Below are 19,498 nucleotides of genomic sequence, written 5' to 3'. Positions count from 1 at the left end.
GGTCCCACTTCTAAGGTTCTAAGATAGTCGCAGGAAGACCCCTAAGGCTAGATCCTAACTCCTACGAGGAATACTAGACCTCACAAAAAAATTGAGGTCAACACAAACCTGATGACAACCAACTTGAGGAGGGAAACACCACAAGATAGGAGTTGATGTCTGCCCCTGGGAACCCTTCTCCTGACTATACTACAACGGATAATGTTTGGACCGAAAATCAGGATAGCACCGCAGCTCCTATTCAGGAAGCATCAGGTGCAGAGGTGACAATTCACACTTCACATACACTGGAACCTATCGTTGTAGCAACGGCTGTCTTTCCTTCTACTACGGTTCTAATATCTAATCAGACTGATGATCACATGAGTCAGTCTTCTGATGAAGAATGGCAGGTTTACACTTCTCGATGGAAGAAGAAGACTGGGGGCACATTCCAACTTGGAAACTTAATGGATGATACTTTGGTTACTCCTGACACTGGCACGACACTTCAAAGTTTGTTATCTGACTCAGCTCCTAAAACTAAAAGAAGAGACAGGACTAAACGGACTCGTCTCTAACTACTTGTTTTCTGCAAATTTAATTTTTTTAGTTTATCTGTATTTTTTAGTTGGGGTATTACTAGTTATGTATAAATTTTGATATTATATATATATATATATAGTACTGCACCCTACACTCAAGGGAAATCGAACTCCAAACCATAGGGGACTTACAACTGACAAGCAGATGCCCGACCAACTGATCTGAGTGTTCGGCACATGTATGTATGTATGTATGTATGTATCCTTTTTTGTATATATATATATATATATACACGCGCGCAAATATATATACGGGTGTGTGTGCGCGTGCACGTGCATGCGTGTGTGTGTGTGTGTGTCCATCAACCCACTCACGTCCACCCATACAGTGATACATTTGATACATCCATACATCTATAAATGCATCCATGCATACGTACACACATCCATACATGCATACATACATATCTGCATACATGCATGCATCCATGCATACATATATACATGCATGCATCAATGCATCCATCCATCCATTCATACATACATACCATCCATACATGCATTCATTCCTGCATCCATCCAATCATCCAGACATCCATACATACATACATGCACGCATACATACATACATACATTACATGCACGCATACATACATGCACGCATACATACATGCATGCATGCATCCATACATGCATACATCCATGCATGCATACATCCATGCAAACAGACATGCCTGCAAACATACAGGCATGCATACATATATAAATCCATACATACAAACACATTTGCATGCATGCATGCATGCATTCATCCATCCATCCATCCATTTATTCATCCACCCATACATACCATACATACATCCATACATGCATACATCCATACAAGCATACATACATACATACCATCCATCCATCCATACATACATGCATACAATCAACCATACATACATACATCCATACATGCATAGACAAATGATTTAATCTACCCAATTAATCCTAATCAATGATTTTCCATTAACCACTGCATGCCCATTTAGTGCAATTCCTGATTACTATAGTGTCATTGATTAACATAAATCATTCAAGTTAATTAAGTAATTAATTAGGATTAATTAAATTATTATTTCAAATTTTATAAATCAAAAATATATTTATTGTTTTATATACAGTGTTATATATCAACTTGATCAGTACAAAAAATAAAATTTAATAAAAATAATTCAGTTGATTTTCAAGGAAGTGAAATATTATGTCAATTTTTAAGCAAAATTTTCCTGATATGATTAAAATTAGATATTATGATACTCCCTTTCATATAAAAATTTCATCCTCAAAAAATTTTGAATAATTACTCAAACAAAAAAAAATTCTACCTCATTTCTTTTTCTTTCCCGAAGTGGCTTTTTATTTTGAAATGAGAAATTTATCTGTTCCTCAACTTATTAACATCTAACTCTAAAATTCTACCAGGCTTTTCAATATAAGTAAAATTTTTCTACATTCACTATCTTCATGGAAATTTTTTTGGCATGTCTGAAAAATCATTCTCAACATTAATATGTGAAACACATCATGAATATTTGATAAATCAACTAGCAAGGCTAGTATATTAAATAGCTTGATCGATCTTATCTTTAATTTCAAAAGGTCTAATATATATGAGGCAGAACTTTCTCCCCCTCATCAACCCGATTTTAAAAGCACAAAGTTCCCAATCTCAAAATTCACAGCTCTGGCTTTGGATCATAATATTATTGGTTTTTTGACACACCCGAGTTGAACCACTTAGTGTCAAGCAATTATGTAGCAGAGGTGTACAACTCAATCAGACAGACTAACTTAATCCTGATCCGTGCAAATCAGGATGAGTTTTAGAAGGAATTGTGTCTAACTGAGTCATGCGCCACTGCTTGACCGGAGGGGAGGGGTCAGTTGGGATGTAACAAAATCCTCTTTTTTTTAAGGCTATTATTTCTAATCCAGTGACTCATTCTCCATTGGTATATTTATCTTAGTTATCCCAGCTTAGAGTTTATTCATAAATCAACATTTGATCTTCGCATAATTGGTAACTTCTAACTTCCAGTGGAGTTGCTTTTGAGTGTGAAAAAAGGAGCACAATTTTGGAAGCGCCAAAATGAGAGAGAGAGAGAGAAGGGAAAACAAAATGAGAAAAAGATAAGCCAGAGAATGAGCAGGAGTAAGGGAATTAAGGGAGAAAAAGGAGCCAATGTGAAGCAGGAGAGAAAAAAATCAGTAGCGAGAAGAAAGGGTAACCAAATAACTTAAACCTATCCTCAAAACAAAACTTAACATATGAATATGATTCGTTTTTCTTATTGCAGTACCTTTCCGTTCTTTATGTACTGTTTTCCCATGCCAAAATGTTTTCTAACAGCTGTCTCTCAAATGTTTCTACCCTCATAAATCCTAAAAATTGCTTTAATTCACCTTTTGTGTTCATTGACAATAGAATTCAATTATGAAATATCTAACCCTAGAATTCAATTGCTGACATAGAATCTCAATCTTGGCAACAAACCAATTGAGAATCCCTCATCATCGCTCAGCCATCAAAAACCTTAACAAGCTTTTAAATACCCTATCACCTATAAAATGGAGTGCGATACTTCTATTAGCATAAATTTATAACATGCATAGTTGCTGAATTGGAAGCAGCAAATAAACTGAAGGTAAGCAAACAAAAATTACCTGTTTTTTAAGATCAGATTCAGAATCCAACTCATAATTAACTGTCAAACTACCAATGAATTCATCCACGGACTCCATTTGCTGGTCATCATTACCTTCATCTGAACCATTTACTACCTCTGTGGAATTTGCTTTCTCAAATCTAATGTCACATTTGAAACCATAAAACTTGGATGCAAGTCCGTGGGAGTCCCTCCAGGTATGAAGTCCTTTAGATCTCTCGTCCATGAAAGCCATAACAGTTGGCCTATGCTTCTTTCTCAACTCAAGTAGTCTTGTTTCATTTATAACTTGATAACCCATGCAAGCTGTCAAAACAAGCTGACTACTGTCAAAAGTTGAGCCAGCAAGTGACTGCAGTAAGTTAACAGCATCTCCAGCATCTTTTGTCGTGACCAATGCAGGGCCTGCCAATAAAAACATTTTCTGAACCAGTAAATATGAAAAAAAAGCATTTAGCGTATGTACATCCCTATGTATGTTGTATTTTTGTGTGTATAGTTTTTCTCGTTCAAAGAAAATAATTAACATTCTCTAGCCAATTAGATTTTGATGTTATTGACCTACAAATGCAAAATAAAAACCATTCATTCTCTTTAATTGTAGAAAGTCAAAATATTAATTTTTTAATTAAAAAATAGTTTAAGTTTTAATATTAATTGTTAAATATCTTAGTAAGGATGAATTAAGGTTTAATTGAGTCGTCAAGAGTGAATAATTTAATGGATTAATTATTCAAATAAATTATTGTTGCATTGATTGATAAATATAATTTTGAGACAAACTTATAGGTTTAAAAAGAATCAAGTCCCAAAATAATCCTCCAACTATTCATATGGGAGCAATTTAATCCTAGAGTAACGTGTTTCTTTACTTCTCCTTCTTGATTGTGCAAAGTTTATGCCTAATGGGCCCTCTAGAGCAAAATTGAGATCAATTTTGTATAGTTTAGCAACTAAATTAAGATAAAATTTTATCTTTCAATTAATGTCAATTTCTATTTAGGGATTATTTAAGATCAATTGTGTCTAATCGAAAGACTAAATGTGGTGCTCTCAGACTATATTCATCACATACGAATAATCGGGAGACATGTTGGGATTTATTTATTAAAAAAAATAAAGAGGGAGGCTTTGAATGGTTGGTTCAATTGAACTGGCCCAATGGATCAATTTTCATGCCTAAAGAAAGAAAGGGACAAGAGACAGAGAAAAAGGGTGGCCATGAGAGCATGTGTGACAGCCCGAACTCTCACCCATTAAGATATTGTCTACTTTGGCCAAATGGCTTCACAGTTTTGCCCCGTTGGTATAACTTCCTAGGAGGTCACTCATCCCAAGAGTGCTCCCATGTAAGTACGCTTAACTTTGGAGTTTCTAATGAAATTTCACCGTTACACCAAAAGGCAACTCGATTTTTAAGAGTTCAGCTTCACTCTACTTAAGATGTTTCACAATCTCCCCACTTAAATACCTGACGTCCTCGTCAGTATCTCTATACCCAGAATAATCCACCAAGCCAATAGGACTCTAAGGGTGACCACTACATATTCAAGAGGTGGCTCCCACCATTTAGCACTTTGTACCATCTAGGGTTCAAGAGGTGGCTCTCATGACATAGTATATTGTTCCGTATGGCACTGAGTTCTCATCTTCTCGCTGGTGTTGTGCTCCGATACTATTTGTGACAGACCGAACTCTCAGCCATTAAGGTATTGTCCATTTTGGCCAAGAAACCTTATAGTTTTGCCCAATTAGTGTAACTTCCCAGAAGGTTACCCATCCCACGAGTGCTACCATGTGAGCACGCTTTCTAATAAAATTCCATCGTTATACCAAAAGCGTCTCAATGTTTAAGAGTTCAGCTTCAGTGGTTTCACAGCATGAGTGAAATAAAAGGAAGAGTGAGAACAAGCAAGCAAAAGAGCAAAGCAAGAGAAAATAGTATCTAAGGTGAGGGCAAACAACTTGCATGTTTGCAACCCAAATGTGATACAACAAGCATAAGCACCAATGAGGACTTCGATCTTCATAGTTAGGGTTTAAAAATGTGAAGCTTGAGCCAATTTGGGATGCTGGAAGAATTACTTAAAAGCATATTCCTTCCTCTTTCTTTAAATTGAAAGGTCCCCAATTTTACCAACTCAATATTTGAGACAAAATTAAGTGTCCTACTCAAGGTTTTATGTCATTTAGATCAATGCTTGCAAACTTAACTAGGATTAGTTAAGGTTTCCATAACAATTTTTTCCTCCTTTCTAGCAAAGGTAAACACTAATTGTATAATGCATTTCACTATTTAATGAAAAGTTTAAGATTTGAAGGAATTTATGTTATGATTTCATTTAAGAATAAATTCATTTGGTATATATGGAGTTGGATTGGATAAATCCTAATACTAAAATTCAACCTAGTTACTATAAAAGATTCACGTAAACAATTAAACTATTCTTATTAATTAAAGAGATAATAAGTTGATCGTCATTCTTTTTTAAATAAGTGCCAAAATAGTCTCTGACCATTTATATAAGTCCAGTTTAGCCACAAAGTTTATCAAAGTACTGACTTAGTCCATGGACTCTTTTAAAGAAGGCTAAAATAGTCCTCACTATGGATTGTTTAAACCTATATTAAAAAAGTCTAGGGATTAAATTGACACTTTTATAAACTTTGGGATTAAAACAACCCATTACAAAAGTTAAGGGACCATTTTGACACTTCTCTTTTTTCAGTTAATAAATCAAGATAGAATTTCAAACCTAATTTCTCTACTTTATGATTTGATGTACAAATATTCTCTTAAAAGAAATAACTATTAGGCAGGAAGTATCTAAGTCACTTAAATATATAGTTTACTATAATATTTGAAAACGGGTTACAAACGTCTACCTCAAGTTATAGGATGCAACCTTTAAATTAAAACTTCATGCATGCCATCCAACAAAGTTTAGTGGTATTTAAAGAGAATCAATGATAATTTTAGAAAGTTAATTAAAATTAATTAAATACACTTCGGCAAAGTTATATGTTATTTATATTATTTATGCAATAGCTATAATTAATATATAGTGTATTTTATATCAGGCAAAGAAATAATTATAATAATAATAATGTAGTGTATGAGTTATACTCTATAGTAAAATTTAAGAGAATAACTAATGATTTAGTGGAAGTACAAGTGTGGTTCTTTAAACTGCTTAGTCGTATGCATAACTCTATGTTTGCTTCTAAGATTGAATCAACATTGAAGATTGGGATCAAGTTAAAAGAAAGCCAAGCTAATACTTCTAATGTCAAGAACTTGAGCCGATTCTAAGATGAGTGATCTAATATCAAGATTAAAGAAAAATTCCTTTTTATTCTAAATCTACAATATTTAATTTATATATTTATGACTCATGCTCTTTTGTAAGTCCAAGATGAGTTTTAACGCTGAAAGAAGTCATCCCAATTACTATAATGATTTAACTATCTTACAAATTAGTATTCATAATGCTATAATTAAAACATATTTTTCTATTGTTAAGATTATTTAAATTGTACATTTCAATGTTCTTTATAAATAGATAATGTATGTAGAGGACAATGAAAAGAAAATTATATATAAGTATGCCACCAACCCCCTAATAGTGCAATGTAGGGGAAGTATCAGCACATTTATAGTGTTTACCTTCTACCTCAAAATAATGATAAATTTATGAGCTACGCCCTACTGTGCCGATTACGGATGCATCAATGAATGATAAGTTGGAATTTTTTCCTCCTCAAACAATAATTGACATAACTATGTATTGCTATGCTCATGAAGGATATATCAGTCAAAGGTGAGTTATGCCTATAAATGATTCTCCTATGACAAATGTATTATACATAGACTAGAGTATAAGTTACGATATTAAATGTTCAGCACATTTTTAAACTCTTATTGCTATAAAACGTTGTCATTCCATTAATATACGTAAGTGTAATTACTAAGTAATATTTATGGTCATAATTGTTATTGAAATTAAAAGCCTGATTATGAATTATTTACAACTCAAAGATGATAGCTAGATACGGATTAATACCTTTTATTTTGAATTATTGTGGTTTAGAATTGTGAAATATCTATTGAATTATATGTTTATAACTCAAGTCATTAGTTCTTCAAGTAAGACATAGCAAAGGGGAGAAAAAAGGAGGTTTGTTTATAACAGAAGCAAAACATCTAATATTACATATTTGCATAGATTTGGTAATTGTAAAAAATAGACCAGTTACTTACCCTCAAATGATTATTATATGGCTTATATTACTTCAAGGTGTATGTGAATGCCTTTACGATAATTAAATTTTTTGTTTTAGTGGTACTAGTGAGATATTGGAAGTTATATGAAAATAGAAAAGCTAATTTCAAATTGCTATACAAGTACGAAAGGTATTTCAAGGTTCAACCTTCCATTTGACCTTCTATTCCCACCTCAATACTTTAGCTCCGAGCTTAGTTATGACATTAATGTTACTAAAAATAGCAACATGAATTTGTTCAAAAAAAAATTATAATCATTTGATAATCAATCATTGTCACAGAGGACAGCTTTAAGCAAAGGAAGATAAATACAATTACATAGTATTGAAACTTTCAAAAGTCATGGAATCAAATACGTTAACATTTTACAAGTATAAGATGGATTTGATACATAAAATATAAGGGTAAAACAAGGACTTTTAAAAGGTTTTGGTTATATCATACAAATACCTTTGTATTTTTCATAAGCTCTATAAAACTATTAAATCATCTTAAAAATTGATGAAACTCTCAATTCACATGTATCTCTTATGTTGCAGTCACAATAATCAATGTGGCATTGACCTTAAAGATTATATATAAAGGTAGATGCAACAATAAAATTATAAAAAAAAAATAATCATTCTCCTCTGGGAAAAAAATTTATGGAAAGAAAGAGTTTCCATAATATAAAATGAACTTAGATGATAAGAACAATAGACGGCAATTACCATATAACTCCATCAAAGCAAGAGCAGTGCGGAATAACATCACACGGTTTCCTTCAAAAAGAAGAACATCCCAAATACGAAGAACTACAATAGATAAGTTGGGCTGTCAGACAGTTCATATATGTACATTGGCACAGGTACCACTAGTGCATCTCAAAGACAATAAAGGAAAAAGGATCAAGTATAAAAGATTTCATGGACTATGAAGTAATTCAACAAGAACTGCAGTTCAAAGATTTATAGAACCTGACCGCTTTCCCAAGGAAGCATATTGACAAATATTGAAAGGAACCAGGGTCCTGCAATCCATGCCACCTCCAACCCTAGGTAATCGAGATGATTGACTGCATAGAAGCAGAAATGCCTGATTACCCAATTCACAGGTCTATTTATGTAAAATAAGAGCTACGATGCTATTGACTCGTAAATTACTTACGTAACTTGGGAAATCTCTCCCGAACTAACTCCTCCAATACAAGCTGATCCACCTGAAAAGGTGTTTTATTTAGAAGATTTCAAACAGTGCACAATATATCCTTAACCAAGAAATCTCCAAAAAACTCAATAGGTTAAACCCCAATAGAATATTATTCTATTTATTCTAAGCAAGACGTAAAATGAGAAATTACCTGAGCTTCAATCATTTCTTCAGAATAATAACCATCAAAGTAATCATCAATTATAGCCGTTAATGTCCTAAAATATTCATGGCAAAAAGAATAGTAGAATTGAAGAACTGCTAGTCTATACAAGAAATAAAATTCTATTATTTTGAGAGTTGCAGATTGAACAAAATAAAACAAAGCAACATTATCCTAAATTTTCTGCAAAACTGTAGTATTTTATCCATGAACTCTAAGATTAGATTGACATACCAAAATGCATTCTCTTCAGGCATCAGCAACAATAGCAGACCAGCAAAGAAATTCATAGCCTGTGAAGCAATGAAAATTTTTAATTTAACAATGCTGCTAAATTTTGTGTAGAAACCAGAAGCAAAAACTGATGGCCAAATGGGAAGAAAAATCTGTAATAGTGCTATCAACAACAAAGCAATGTTGAGTTTTTATTCTTGAACAAACTAAACGATAAATCATAAATGCATGGTTATCAGATGTTTATCAAATGTTACTATTTTTCAAACTTTGAAATAATCCTTAACATCAATGCGTGGAATTATTGATGGCTCTTAATGATGTTGGATCTCTAACTATTGATTTATTTCTTCCTTACCAGTCAACCCTTAATTGTAGAGATTTGAATGAAAGGATATGTGAGAGGATACGGGGAGAATGATCTTGTAAGAAGAAAAACAAAATAATTAGATCATCAGTCAAGTGAAGAAACCCAAGGATCATGTAGAAGTTGATCCTTAAGTTCTCGGTCAAGGAGAGAGATCAAGAGTGTCATGTAAGAGAACAGCCTGATCCCTTGGATTCTCTATGAAGGAGAGAAATATAAAGAGATGTCAAATGAGAAGTGAGAACGATGAGAAAATTAGAAGAAATGAGAATTTGCTTTCAACCCAATTTGGCATGTTAAAGGACTTTCATATCCATATTTAGAGAGGATTACATGATAAAATGATAACTATTTTAAATATAAAACAAAATAATCATAAAGAAAAGATATAACTCCTACCAATAAAATAATCCTAAGGGTTTTGCCTCATGGCGATTCCCGACGGTGATTTTATCGGGTTTAGCTTCTTCGTTTCTCTTCTGCGTCTCCCAAGAAAGATGTTTTCACGCAGCTGCAACTCCTGTCTTTCCTATTTGAAGTTCGTTCGCTCCCAGTCGTCAACTTTGTCAAAGAAGAGCGCTCCTGCCATCGTCATCTCCATTGACGACAACATTTCTCTCTCCCGTTGCGACCACATTTCTTCTTGGGAGCAGATTTCTTGCGGCTGTCTCTCGTTCAAGACAAACCGAACCTAGCACCCAAAGTTTTGCTCGCATCTTTGCGGCCTGCCAGACTATTTCTCTCCTGACCGTGACCATCTTGCGAGGGAGATGGCCTCGACGCTCTGTTCCTATGCAAATGCCCTTGCCGACGACGTGTGCCCCTCCTCCAGGTTCAACACCTGGTTTTACTATCGGTAAGTCCTGCAATGTTCTAGAATCTTTCCACGAGGCTCTTGAAGATGGAGATGATCACACTTTTATTAAAAAGCTTGAAAAAAAAATGAAAAGTCTGCACTTATTCTCACAGAGGTTGAAACCGGCACTCTCACGTCTTCTTAGCGTTTTTCTGTAGTGGGGAAATTCCTTTATGGTCACCCAAAACTGGAGATCATTAGGAAGGAGTTTGATGCTATGAAACTATTGGGCAGTTGGAACATTAGACTACTTGACGGTAGACATATACTTATTCAACTATCTCATGATATCGATTACACTCGCATTTTTTCTCGAAAAGCTATCAAGGTTGACAATCGTTTTATGAAAATTCTGAAGTAAGCTGTCGGTTTTGATCCAAAAGCTGAGTCCCCTATCATTCCTGTTCGGATAAAGTTTCTGGGGTTAAAATTACATATGTTCAACATGGAAATCTTGTACTCTTTAGCAACTGCTTACGGTAAATCTCTCAAGGTGAACAGTCCTGAACTTGCTGTCACTAGATCCTCTATGACTTGTGTGTTATATATGGATTGACACTATTCACAATGGATATTGGCAAAAGGTAGAAATGGAACCACATCCTCCATATTGCTCTCATTGTAATATATTTGGTCACAGCTCTACTATTTGACATCGTTTGCATCCTCATTTAAGGCCGCATATCGCTAAAGAACAGCCACCTATTATCCCTAATGAAAAGATGCAACCCAATCCTCTTCCCAACGCCTCAGTTCCTGAAGAAGAACAACATACTACAGCTACATATTCAGTTGTGTTTATATCACCCACTGTTATTGAAGAAAACTCACTTCCATGCCAAGACACACGAGAGTGCTCCTTTGATCCAATAACAAATCAGCCGTTACAATATGTAGTTGCTTCTAATATTCAACAATCTGCACATCTCCTGCACTCTTTATACCAAGATCAGGTGAGTCAATCTTCAGAAAAGGAATGACATGTTTATTCCAGGAGAAAGAAAAAGAATGGAGGCCGACTCCAGCTCGAGAATATATTGGATGATGCATTGGTTACTACTGGCAATGGCAATCATCTTACCTACTTATTAGATTGCTCCTTTCCTAAAACCAGAGACAGGCAAAACCAAATTGGGTTGCTCTCTAGCCACCTGATACTATGTATTTCAGCATTTTTAGGCTTTTAGGCTTTTTCTTTATGTCTTTCTTTATGTCTCTAATATACTTTTCAGTATTTTCTAGTTTTGGAACCTCTTACGATTTCGGTGTGGGTAGGGTGTCATGTTTGGGCCCTCCAACACATTGTATCTGTATATTTTTTTCTAGTTATTATATTAGCCTTTTGGGCTTTCTAATATATATAAAAAAAACCCAATGACTAATATATTAAAGAGAAAAATGTACAGATAGGTTATATGAGAGGGCTTAAAAGAAGGTCCAACTCACACAATACAACACATACAAAACTCAATAAAGCAAAGATACATTAAGTTAAAAATCCAAAAAGCCACCAACTCTAGTTCTCGAAAGAGAGCCGACTAACAAATTGGTAAGGTGTGTACCATTACCCGAAGTAACCAAAGTATCATCCATCAGATTTCTGAGCTCAAATAGGTCTTCATTCTTCTTCTTCTTCCTGGATATGTAGACCTGTCAATCCTCATCTGATGATTGACTCATCTGATCAATGGATTGGTCCAAAAGTGGTCGGACAGGTGTAGGTCGTTGCACATCATGATCCCATGAGTCTGAGTAACATTGACATCTTTCTGGACCTGATGAGGCGATACGGAAGCAGCAGAAGTATTTCCACCTGTAATATCAGTGATAGGTTTTAGGACAAACGGAGTCTGAAGAATCTCCCTCGCCTCCACGACAGGAGGTTCCAAAGACGGGAGAGCTATAATATTGTGTGGAGACTAAATGGTTGACATATTGCTTGTGGGGATAGTGACGCCTTCAGTTGTATCCTTTTGAAGATCAATAGTGTCAATAACTTAGAGTTGATCAGGAGGAGATGGAATCACTGCCTCTAGCAGAGCACTTTGCTTATTTAGTTTGAGATGGGAGTGTAGATGATGGCATTGAGAACTGCAGTGGTCGAACATATGCCAGTTCGAACAATACAAAGGAAAAGGCTCAATCTCTACCTTCTGCCAATATTCATAGTGTTGTGTGTCAAACCAGATTTCCTCAGAAGCGGAAGAAGTAATGTCTCTTTCAACAAATACTCCGACTTTAAATTGACGGGAAAGATTAAAAGTAGGAATGTCTGTCTTAAGTGGCTTACCATAAACTGAGACAATAGAGTGCAACACTTTTTGGAGAAATAATGAAATTTCGGACCAAGGAGTCGAATCCAAACCAGAATGATTGGTGGTTTCATTTATGGGTCAAAATCCACAGACCATTTCAAAATCTTTATTATTTTATTATCAATTCAGACTATTCTTCTAGCAAATAAGCGCGTGAAATCTTCTTCATTATTACTTTAAATAAGAATGTGTCTCTCATCTAATAGTCTAATTTTTCACTTCCCAACAAGGTGCATAAGTTCAAATTTCTTGAAAATAAGCTCCATTTTGGGAAAACCATATAGAAACTTCTCAACCAAATTCAAACGACAGAAGGAAGCAAGTTGAATATCTTCAAGTTGAATATCTTCAAATCTTCAACTTCTGTAAAAAAGATGGCAGACTTCTCATTCTTCCTACCAGGTTTCTTGATATCCTCTACCCACTCAAACGAAGGAGAGAAAGAGAACGATTTAGGTGTACCTGAGGCGTGGACACCCGTAAGGGCAGCTGCATACGATATGTCTGAAGCCATCCTCAAAGATAGAGGTGCAGCGTTAAGAACAAAGAATAAAGCTGCTCTGATAAACAAGGGACAAATCGCGTCGAAACAGCCGAAGCCAAAAAAAAAGAACACGTAAGACGGGACGAGCAGCAGAAATCGCGAGTTGTACCTGCAAGACGGGAAAACAAGCCACAAAACCCACGAGCGGTACCCAAGAGACGAAAAGAAGAGCCACAAAGGAGTCGTAGAGCCGGGAAAGCTCGCGAGACGAGAAGACGGTAGACGAGCTGCCTCTTAGAGCTGGGAAAAACTAACGAGACCAGAAGACAGGGAGACAAAACGGAATCAGGCTCGAAGACGCCAGAGAAGAAGCAGCGAAGCCGTAACAGTTGCTAGGGTTGTATGTAAACGGACGAAATGAACGTATATGTTTAATATATATATATATATTTATTTATTTATTTGTGTGCATATCTGTATGATACATATATAACTCATGATAAAAAAAAATATATTGAATTCTACTCTCTCTCCTATGCAGTGAGGCTCACCCACTCATCAATCATATCAAAGAGCTTAAGACACAAAGATCAAAGCTTTGTACCATTAAATCAATTTCTCGATGGCCCTTGATTATAATTTTTGTACTTTCTTTTAGAACTGTCGGCCCTTTCTGCTTGTTAATTGAAAGTCTTCTCTAGTCTGATGTTCGATTCCCCCCGAATGTAAGGTGTGGTACTCGAATTATATGTGCATAAGGGATAGTCGGGGCTCATATCATAGCCTCTGGCCATTCTTTTTTAATATATATATATTAAGAAAGCCCGAGGGCTAATATTTTAAAAAGAAAGGGACGTAAAGGTTGGATGAAAAGATCAAAACTGGAACCCTAAGCACCCGGTGTACAACACACACCAAAGTCTCAAAAAAAGTACATGTATATCTAAAAAACCAAAATTATAAACTAGCCATGTAAACTCTACGCCAAAAGTCTCCAAACACTCGATAATGGGAGTTTGAATACGACCCCATGTATTCTTACCTCTTATCTCTGGTTCTAGGTAGAGTGCTAACAAATGGTGAAGTCTACTGTCATTACCCGAAACAACCAAGGTATCATTCATTAAGTTCCTGAGTTCTAGTAGGTCTTTATTATTCTTCTTCCTGGATGTGTAAACTCGTAAATCTTCATCCGAAGATTGGCTCATCTGATCAGTGTATTGGTCCAAAGGTTGTCGGGCATGTATAGGTTGTCGCATAACATGATTTCCTTGTGTCTGAATGATAGTAACAACTTGTTCAATCTGATGAGGTGGTAGAGATACGGTGGAAAGCTCACTTAGGGTAGAATGTTGAATTTGAGACTAGGGCACACCTATTGTTAGACACCCCACCACGAGATTGCCAACTGTTACATCAATGATAGCTTCTAATGTAGGTAAAAAATTAAATGCCTTCTCTGCCGCCACCAACTGAGGGTTCCACAAGAGGAATCAGAGGACCTTCATCCTGAGCATTATGTGGAGGCTGAATAGTTGAAAAAATTTGAACCGACAGTCAGGTCGGCCAGTGAACTAAATGATACGGTTACCACAGTATTATTGGGGTCAGAGATATCCTTGTGATGATCAAGAGTGTCACTAACTTGATTAAAATAATGAAATTTCAGTTCGAGACGAATCCAGACAGGTATGGTTGGCGGTTCCGTCTGTGAGCCAAAATCCACAGTCCATTTCAAAATTTTCATTGTTCAGTGATAAATTTAAACTAATCTTCTAGCAAATAAGTGTATGTAATCCTCTTCGTTGTTATGTTGAATAAAGATGTGTCGCCCATCTAAAATTTCAATTTTTCACTCCCCAACAAGATGCATAAGCTCAAATTCCTTACGTATAAGCTCCAGTTTGGGATGATCATAAAGGAATTTTCTGACCGAATTCAGACGAAAAAAGGAAGCAAGCAGGTTACATTTGGCTTCAGTAAAAAAGATGGTTAACTTATCATTCTTCTTACTAGCTTTCTTGATGCAACAGAACTCGCCACCCTCCGGCAGCGCAAAAGAAGGCGGGAACAAAACACAATTCAGGAGTACCTGAAGCGTGAACACCCGCAGCATAAGTTCTTTCTGAAGCATCACCGATTGAAGCGGGGAGCTGTGGCGTTGAAGAATGCAGTCAAGGAAAGAGCAAACGGCGAACCCTCACCACAAAAAAGACCCTGTCAGCCCAGGAGATTGAAACAAGTCGAACGACAATTAGGGCAAATGCAACAGGTAGAGGGAGGAAGCGAAACCTAGTGAAGGAAGCAACAAACTCTAGACGAAGGTGCGGCTTCGACACCAAACCCTAGTCGGAGGGAGCAGCGACGTTATGCTTGCGTGTAGAGGGAGGAAGCGACCGAAGGCAAAGGAGGAAGGTCTGTGGTTTTGTCGAAAGGAGAAGGGGATTTGTAATCGTGAGTTCAGCGTGCGTCGAAGCAGTCATCGCCGAAACCACAAATCGGTCGTCGCCGAAAGGCAAAATTAAAGGAACTTCATTTTCGACAGAATATATATATATATATATATATGTATATGTATATATATATGTATATATATATGTATATGTATGTATATATATGTATATGTATGTATATATATGTATATGTATGTATATATATGTATATGTATGTATATATATGTATATGTATGTATATATATGTATATGTATGTATATATATATATATACATATATACATATATCCTATTGTACAAGAAAAAGAATATAAATTTGTAAGAATTTTTCTTTGTTGTCTTATTTTTTATGTGATATCAGAGCAAGGTTGAGATTTTTTTTCCAACCATTGTTCTTTCTCTATAAGGTAAAGTTTTCTCACTATCAACCTCATTATTCTTTTATAATTCTCCGTCTGTTCACAATATTTAAATTCTTAGACTTCGCTTCAAAGGAATCAACCATAACTAATGGTAAAAACTACAATAAGGAAAAACTCCAGATATTTCAAGCATCTTATCACTTGAACGAGAAAAATTTGCTCTGATGATCCCAAATCATGAAAATCTTTCTGAAATTAAAGGAAAATATCCAACTATCTTGTGGATCTACCTCTGAATCCTAAAACTAAAAGTTAGTATTTTGGGAAGAAGCTGCTTTCAAAATCATGACATGATAGTGAAACACCAAACTATCAGAAATCCATGAGCCATTTATGTTCCTCTCAACTGCAAAATAAGTTTAAGATGCAGTTAAACAAACCTACTCAAAGATGAAAAATATTGCACCTATCTACAAAACTCACAACCAAACATGTCAATATTCATGTCATTAATTACTTGAATGCCTCAAAGGTTTACTAATTGTAGTTGGACTACACCAAATCTCAATGTGTCATGTTCTGATGATCTATTGATCTTCAAACAATTTGTAAAGCATGAAAGAACTTCAAATTTATGGCATAACTCAATAATGAATTTGACTAAATTTAAATCTAAATTTTAAAAAGAGAAAATCATCATGATTTTAATAAAATATTCTCTCTCATACAGATGATTTTCTCTTTTTAAAATTTAGATTTAAATTTAGTAAACCTTTATCAATGGCCTGACACTCAATACAGAGAAAATCATCATGATTTTAAAGAAAAAAAAATTATAATGATAATCAATGGCCTGACACTAGATATATCTGTCGGGACAACTCCTAAATCCTAATGTAAGAGATTTTTTTATCAAAAAACCTACTCTAAAAAGACAAAAAATTCTTTCGAATATCATCTCGGGTACAACTATTACAAAAAAAAAAGGTACACCATTGACAAAAATTGAACGTTGCACATCTTTAGTTGCTAACATTTAATAAGAAAATCAATTATGGTATAGATGGATCCTTAAAAGTATACATACAGATGTCGAGGATCTCGGATTGATAAGTATTACATTTTAGTTTTTATTTTGATGTCAGTTATAAAAATTTAACAAATGTGCGAACTAATGTAAATTAATTTTTTATGAAATAGAATGGCTCTTTTGTATTTTGAATCATTGTATTTACGAATGAAGTTGTTAGATAGTTTTCTTCCGTCCGGCCAACAGTTCCAACATTGGTAATGCCAAGCTCCCGGGTCAAGTCGTGACAACGACATATGTACAACTTATCCCAACAGAAAAGCGAATAGAGCTAGGCTGCTAAGACATCCCACTAAAACCTCCAATAGCAAATGTGGATTACAATGACATGTCATGAAGAAAAAGAAAGTTACATAAATTGAATATGCTAAATCACAAAACTTGAGACGTGGAATAAAAAAAGTAGAAATTGATAATTGAAATGTTTACTTGCTCAATAAAATGTTTTAGTGACAATAAAGTAGTTTGCAACTGTCACCAACATAACCACCAAAAAAGTGATTCGATAATGGTAGTTTCAACTCAAAATCAAAATGAATGACTGGCCTACCTGGCAGTACCCAACAGATGGATTATGCCGAGCATAAGCTGTGAGTAGCTGCCTCAAAGTATTTCTTCCATCCTCATCCAAAGCAGGATGTCCTGGAAATGTCCTTGGCAAGTCCTGAAAGTAAATGAATATTATGCAAGAAAATTATTTAAAGACCTCATTTTGTTTGTAAAGTTTTTTACAACTTAAAACACCCATCAAAAGCTTTAAAACTCCTACCTTCTCAATCTGTCTCTTCCATTTCTCTGACTGACTTACATTAGATTTCTTTGGGACATCACTGGCATCATTTGAAGAAAAATCAACTTCGTTACTCTCAACAGTTCTGGTTTCTAGAGCCAGCAAGTTTTGGTAATACCCTTCCACCCTGCGCTTCCCTATACCAGTGAATGCTTGCCATATCTGCAACCACAAAGATAGATTAATAAAGCTGATTAAAATACAGACATCTGACCTAGGGTAAGACGCGCCTCTCCTCTAAGGGCCATTGGCAAACCACCACTAACGAGGAACTCTAGCTCTTCCTTCCAAGGGACGGAAGACTCTGGCAGTGCTCCCTGATTAGTCAGATTGACCGCTGCATCAGTGCCACTTCCGTAACCAGAAGAAGCCTCCTGGTTCACATCTGATCTCTCTACATCATAAAATTCATCCTCAGAATCATCCAAGATCTTTATCTCTTGATTATGCACGATTCCATTTGCACTTCTCTGGGCATCTCCCTCGTCAATCAAAAAGTATGTCTTCCTCTTCACACGAGCACTCATCCACTGCTCAATTAAAGCAAGAGAAGGCCTTATCTGAGACCAACATTGGGTTTTATGTATCAACTCCTGTTCCACTTGCACATCACTCTCCTCGGGTCCGAACCCTTTTCTCAGTCCAATATAACCACGATCGTCACCCAAACTAGTCGCTTCAGCAACAGGCGACACAATCTCACTACCCTCAGCAGCAGGCACATTGTCCGACGCTCCCTGACTCTCAAGGAATTCCTTCCAACGATTTGACCTTTCTTCCTCCTCCTCCTGGAAGCATAATAACGAACAAGTGAATTGATCAAGACAAATGAAAATTAGTGTCCTAAAAAACAAGTATAGCTAAAACAAGCATTGCCTTGTAGATATTGGCGTATTCTCGGTATGTCTGCAAGTGCTGAGGGCGCACGACAAATCCATACGCATCCCTGATCAGATCTAAAATCATCACATAAGTAATAGCGTAAAACTAATCCAACGATCAAAACTCCTCACTAAACTGACCGGCATCAAAGCCAAAATAAATCGAAAATATAAACACTCTTGTGAAGCTTTAATCGGCGGCAATAGAACCCATAAAAATTCCATATAACATTCAATCTAATAGCGTTAGCAAAATGAATCAACAGAAACACCACAATAATCAAGCGATCCAGGCACATTCAGCTCCCGGTATAAGACCTCAAACAAGAAATTCCATGCCGGCGCTTCCCGATCGGGTCGCGCCAGCACTGTAACCGCGAGCCACATTAAGAAAAAAAAATATCTGACGGACTTCCACAATTCACCCATAGATCGCGAGGACGAAGATATCCACAAAAAGGAGAATTCGAATCACGGAATCGCAACCGCATTCCGTAAAAGTCGAAAAAAGCAGAAACCCTACACGTGGAAAAGATAAAGAGGCGCACCTTTTATTTTCAAGGGTGAGGAGGGGAAGACTGTTGGGCTTCATCAAAGGCGGTGCGTGTGGCGGTCAGAGCGGGTGATTCGCAGAGGCGATAGCAGTCGTTAACGGGAAAATCAAGTTCGCTACAGCATTAGATGCGCAGTTGATCGGCGGCGATGAGACCGCCGGGTTTGGCGAGAGGGAACTGAACGCAGGAGGCGCGAAGCGGGACGGAGTCTTGCATGGAAGGACGGAGTAATGTAGACA

The 19,498-nt window shown here is 36.0% G+C and overlaps 1 protein-coding gene across 2 annotated transcripts in view; it reads right to left on the bottom strand.

The window, feature by feature from the left end:
- Nucleotides 1-19,498, bottom strand: part of LOC110032223 (rab GTPase-activating protein 1) — a 59,053-nt gene extending 39,555 nt beyond the window's left edge. For both annotated transcript variants that reach the window (XM_020735783.1, XM_020735784.1), the window contains exons 1-11: nt 19,254-19,498; nt 18,701-18,770; nt 18,055-18,612; nt 17,804-17,986; nt 17,585-17,698; nt 9,109-9,167; nt 8,863-8,929; nt 8,670-8,721; nt 8,485-8,577; nt 8,234-8,317; nt 3,237-3,643 (exon numbers count right to left, since the gene is read on the bottom strand). In XM_020735783.1, coding sequence (XP_020591442.1) covers nt 3,237-3,643; nt 8,234-8,317; nt 8,485-8,577; nt 8,670-8,721; nt 8,863-8,929; nt 9,109-9,167; nt 17,585-17,698; nt 17,804-17,986; nt 18,055-18,612; nt 18,701-18,770; nt 19,254-19,297 — 1,731 coding nt within the window. In that variant the 5' untranslated portion in view covers nt 19,298-19,498. The remainder of the gene's footprint in view (nt 1-3,236; nt 3,644-8,233; nt 8,318-8,484; nt 8,578-8,669; nt 8,722-8,862; nt 8,930-9,108; nt 9,168-17,584; nt 17,699-17,803; nt 17,987-18,054; nt 18,613-18,700; nt 18,771-19,253) is intronic.

The sequence above is a fragment of the Phalaenopsis equestris genome, unplaced genomic scaffold, assembly GCF_001263595.1.
Source record: "Phalaenopsis equestris unplaced genomic scaffold, ASM126359v1 Scaffold000889, whole genome shotgun sequence".
NCBI classification, from domain to species: domain Eukaryota; kingdom Viridiplantae; phylum Streptophyta; class Magnoliopsida; order Asparagales; family Orchidaceae; genus Phalaenopsis; species Phalaenopsis equestris.
Note: the sequence above shows the minus strand (reverse complement) of the source record. Positions and strands in the feature narration are given on the sequence as shown.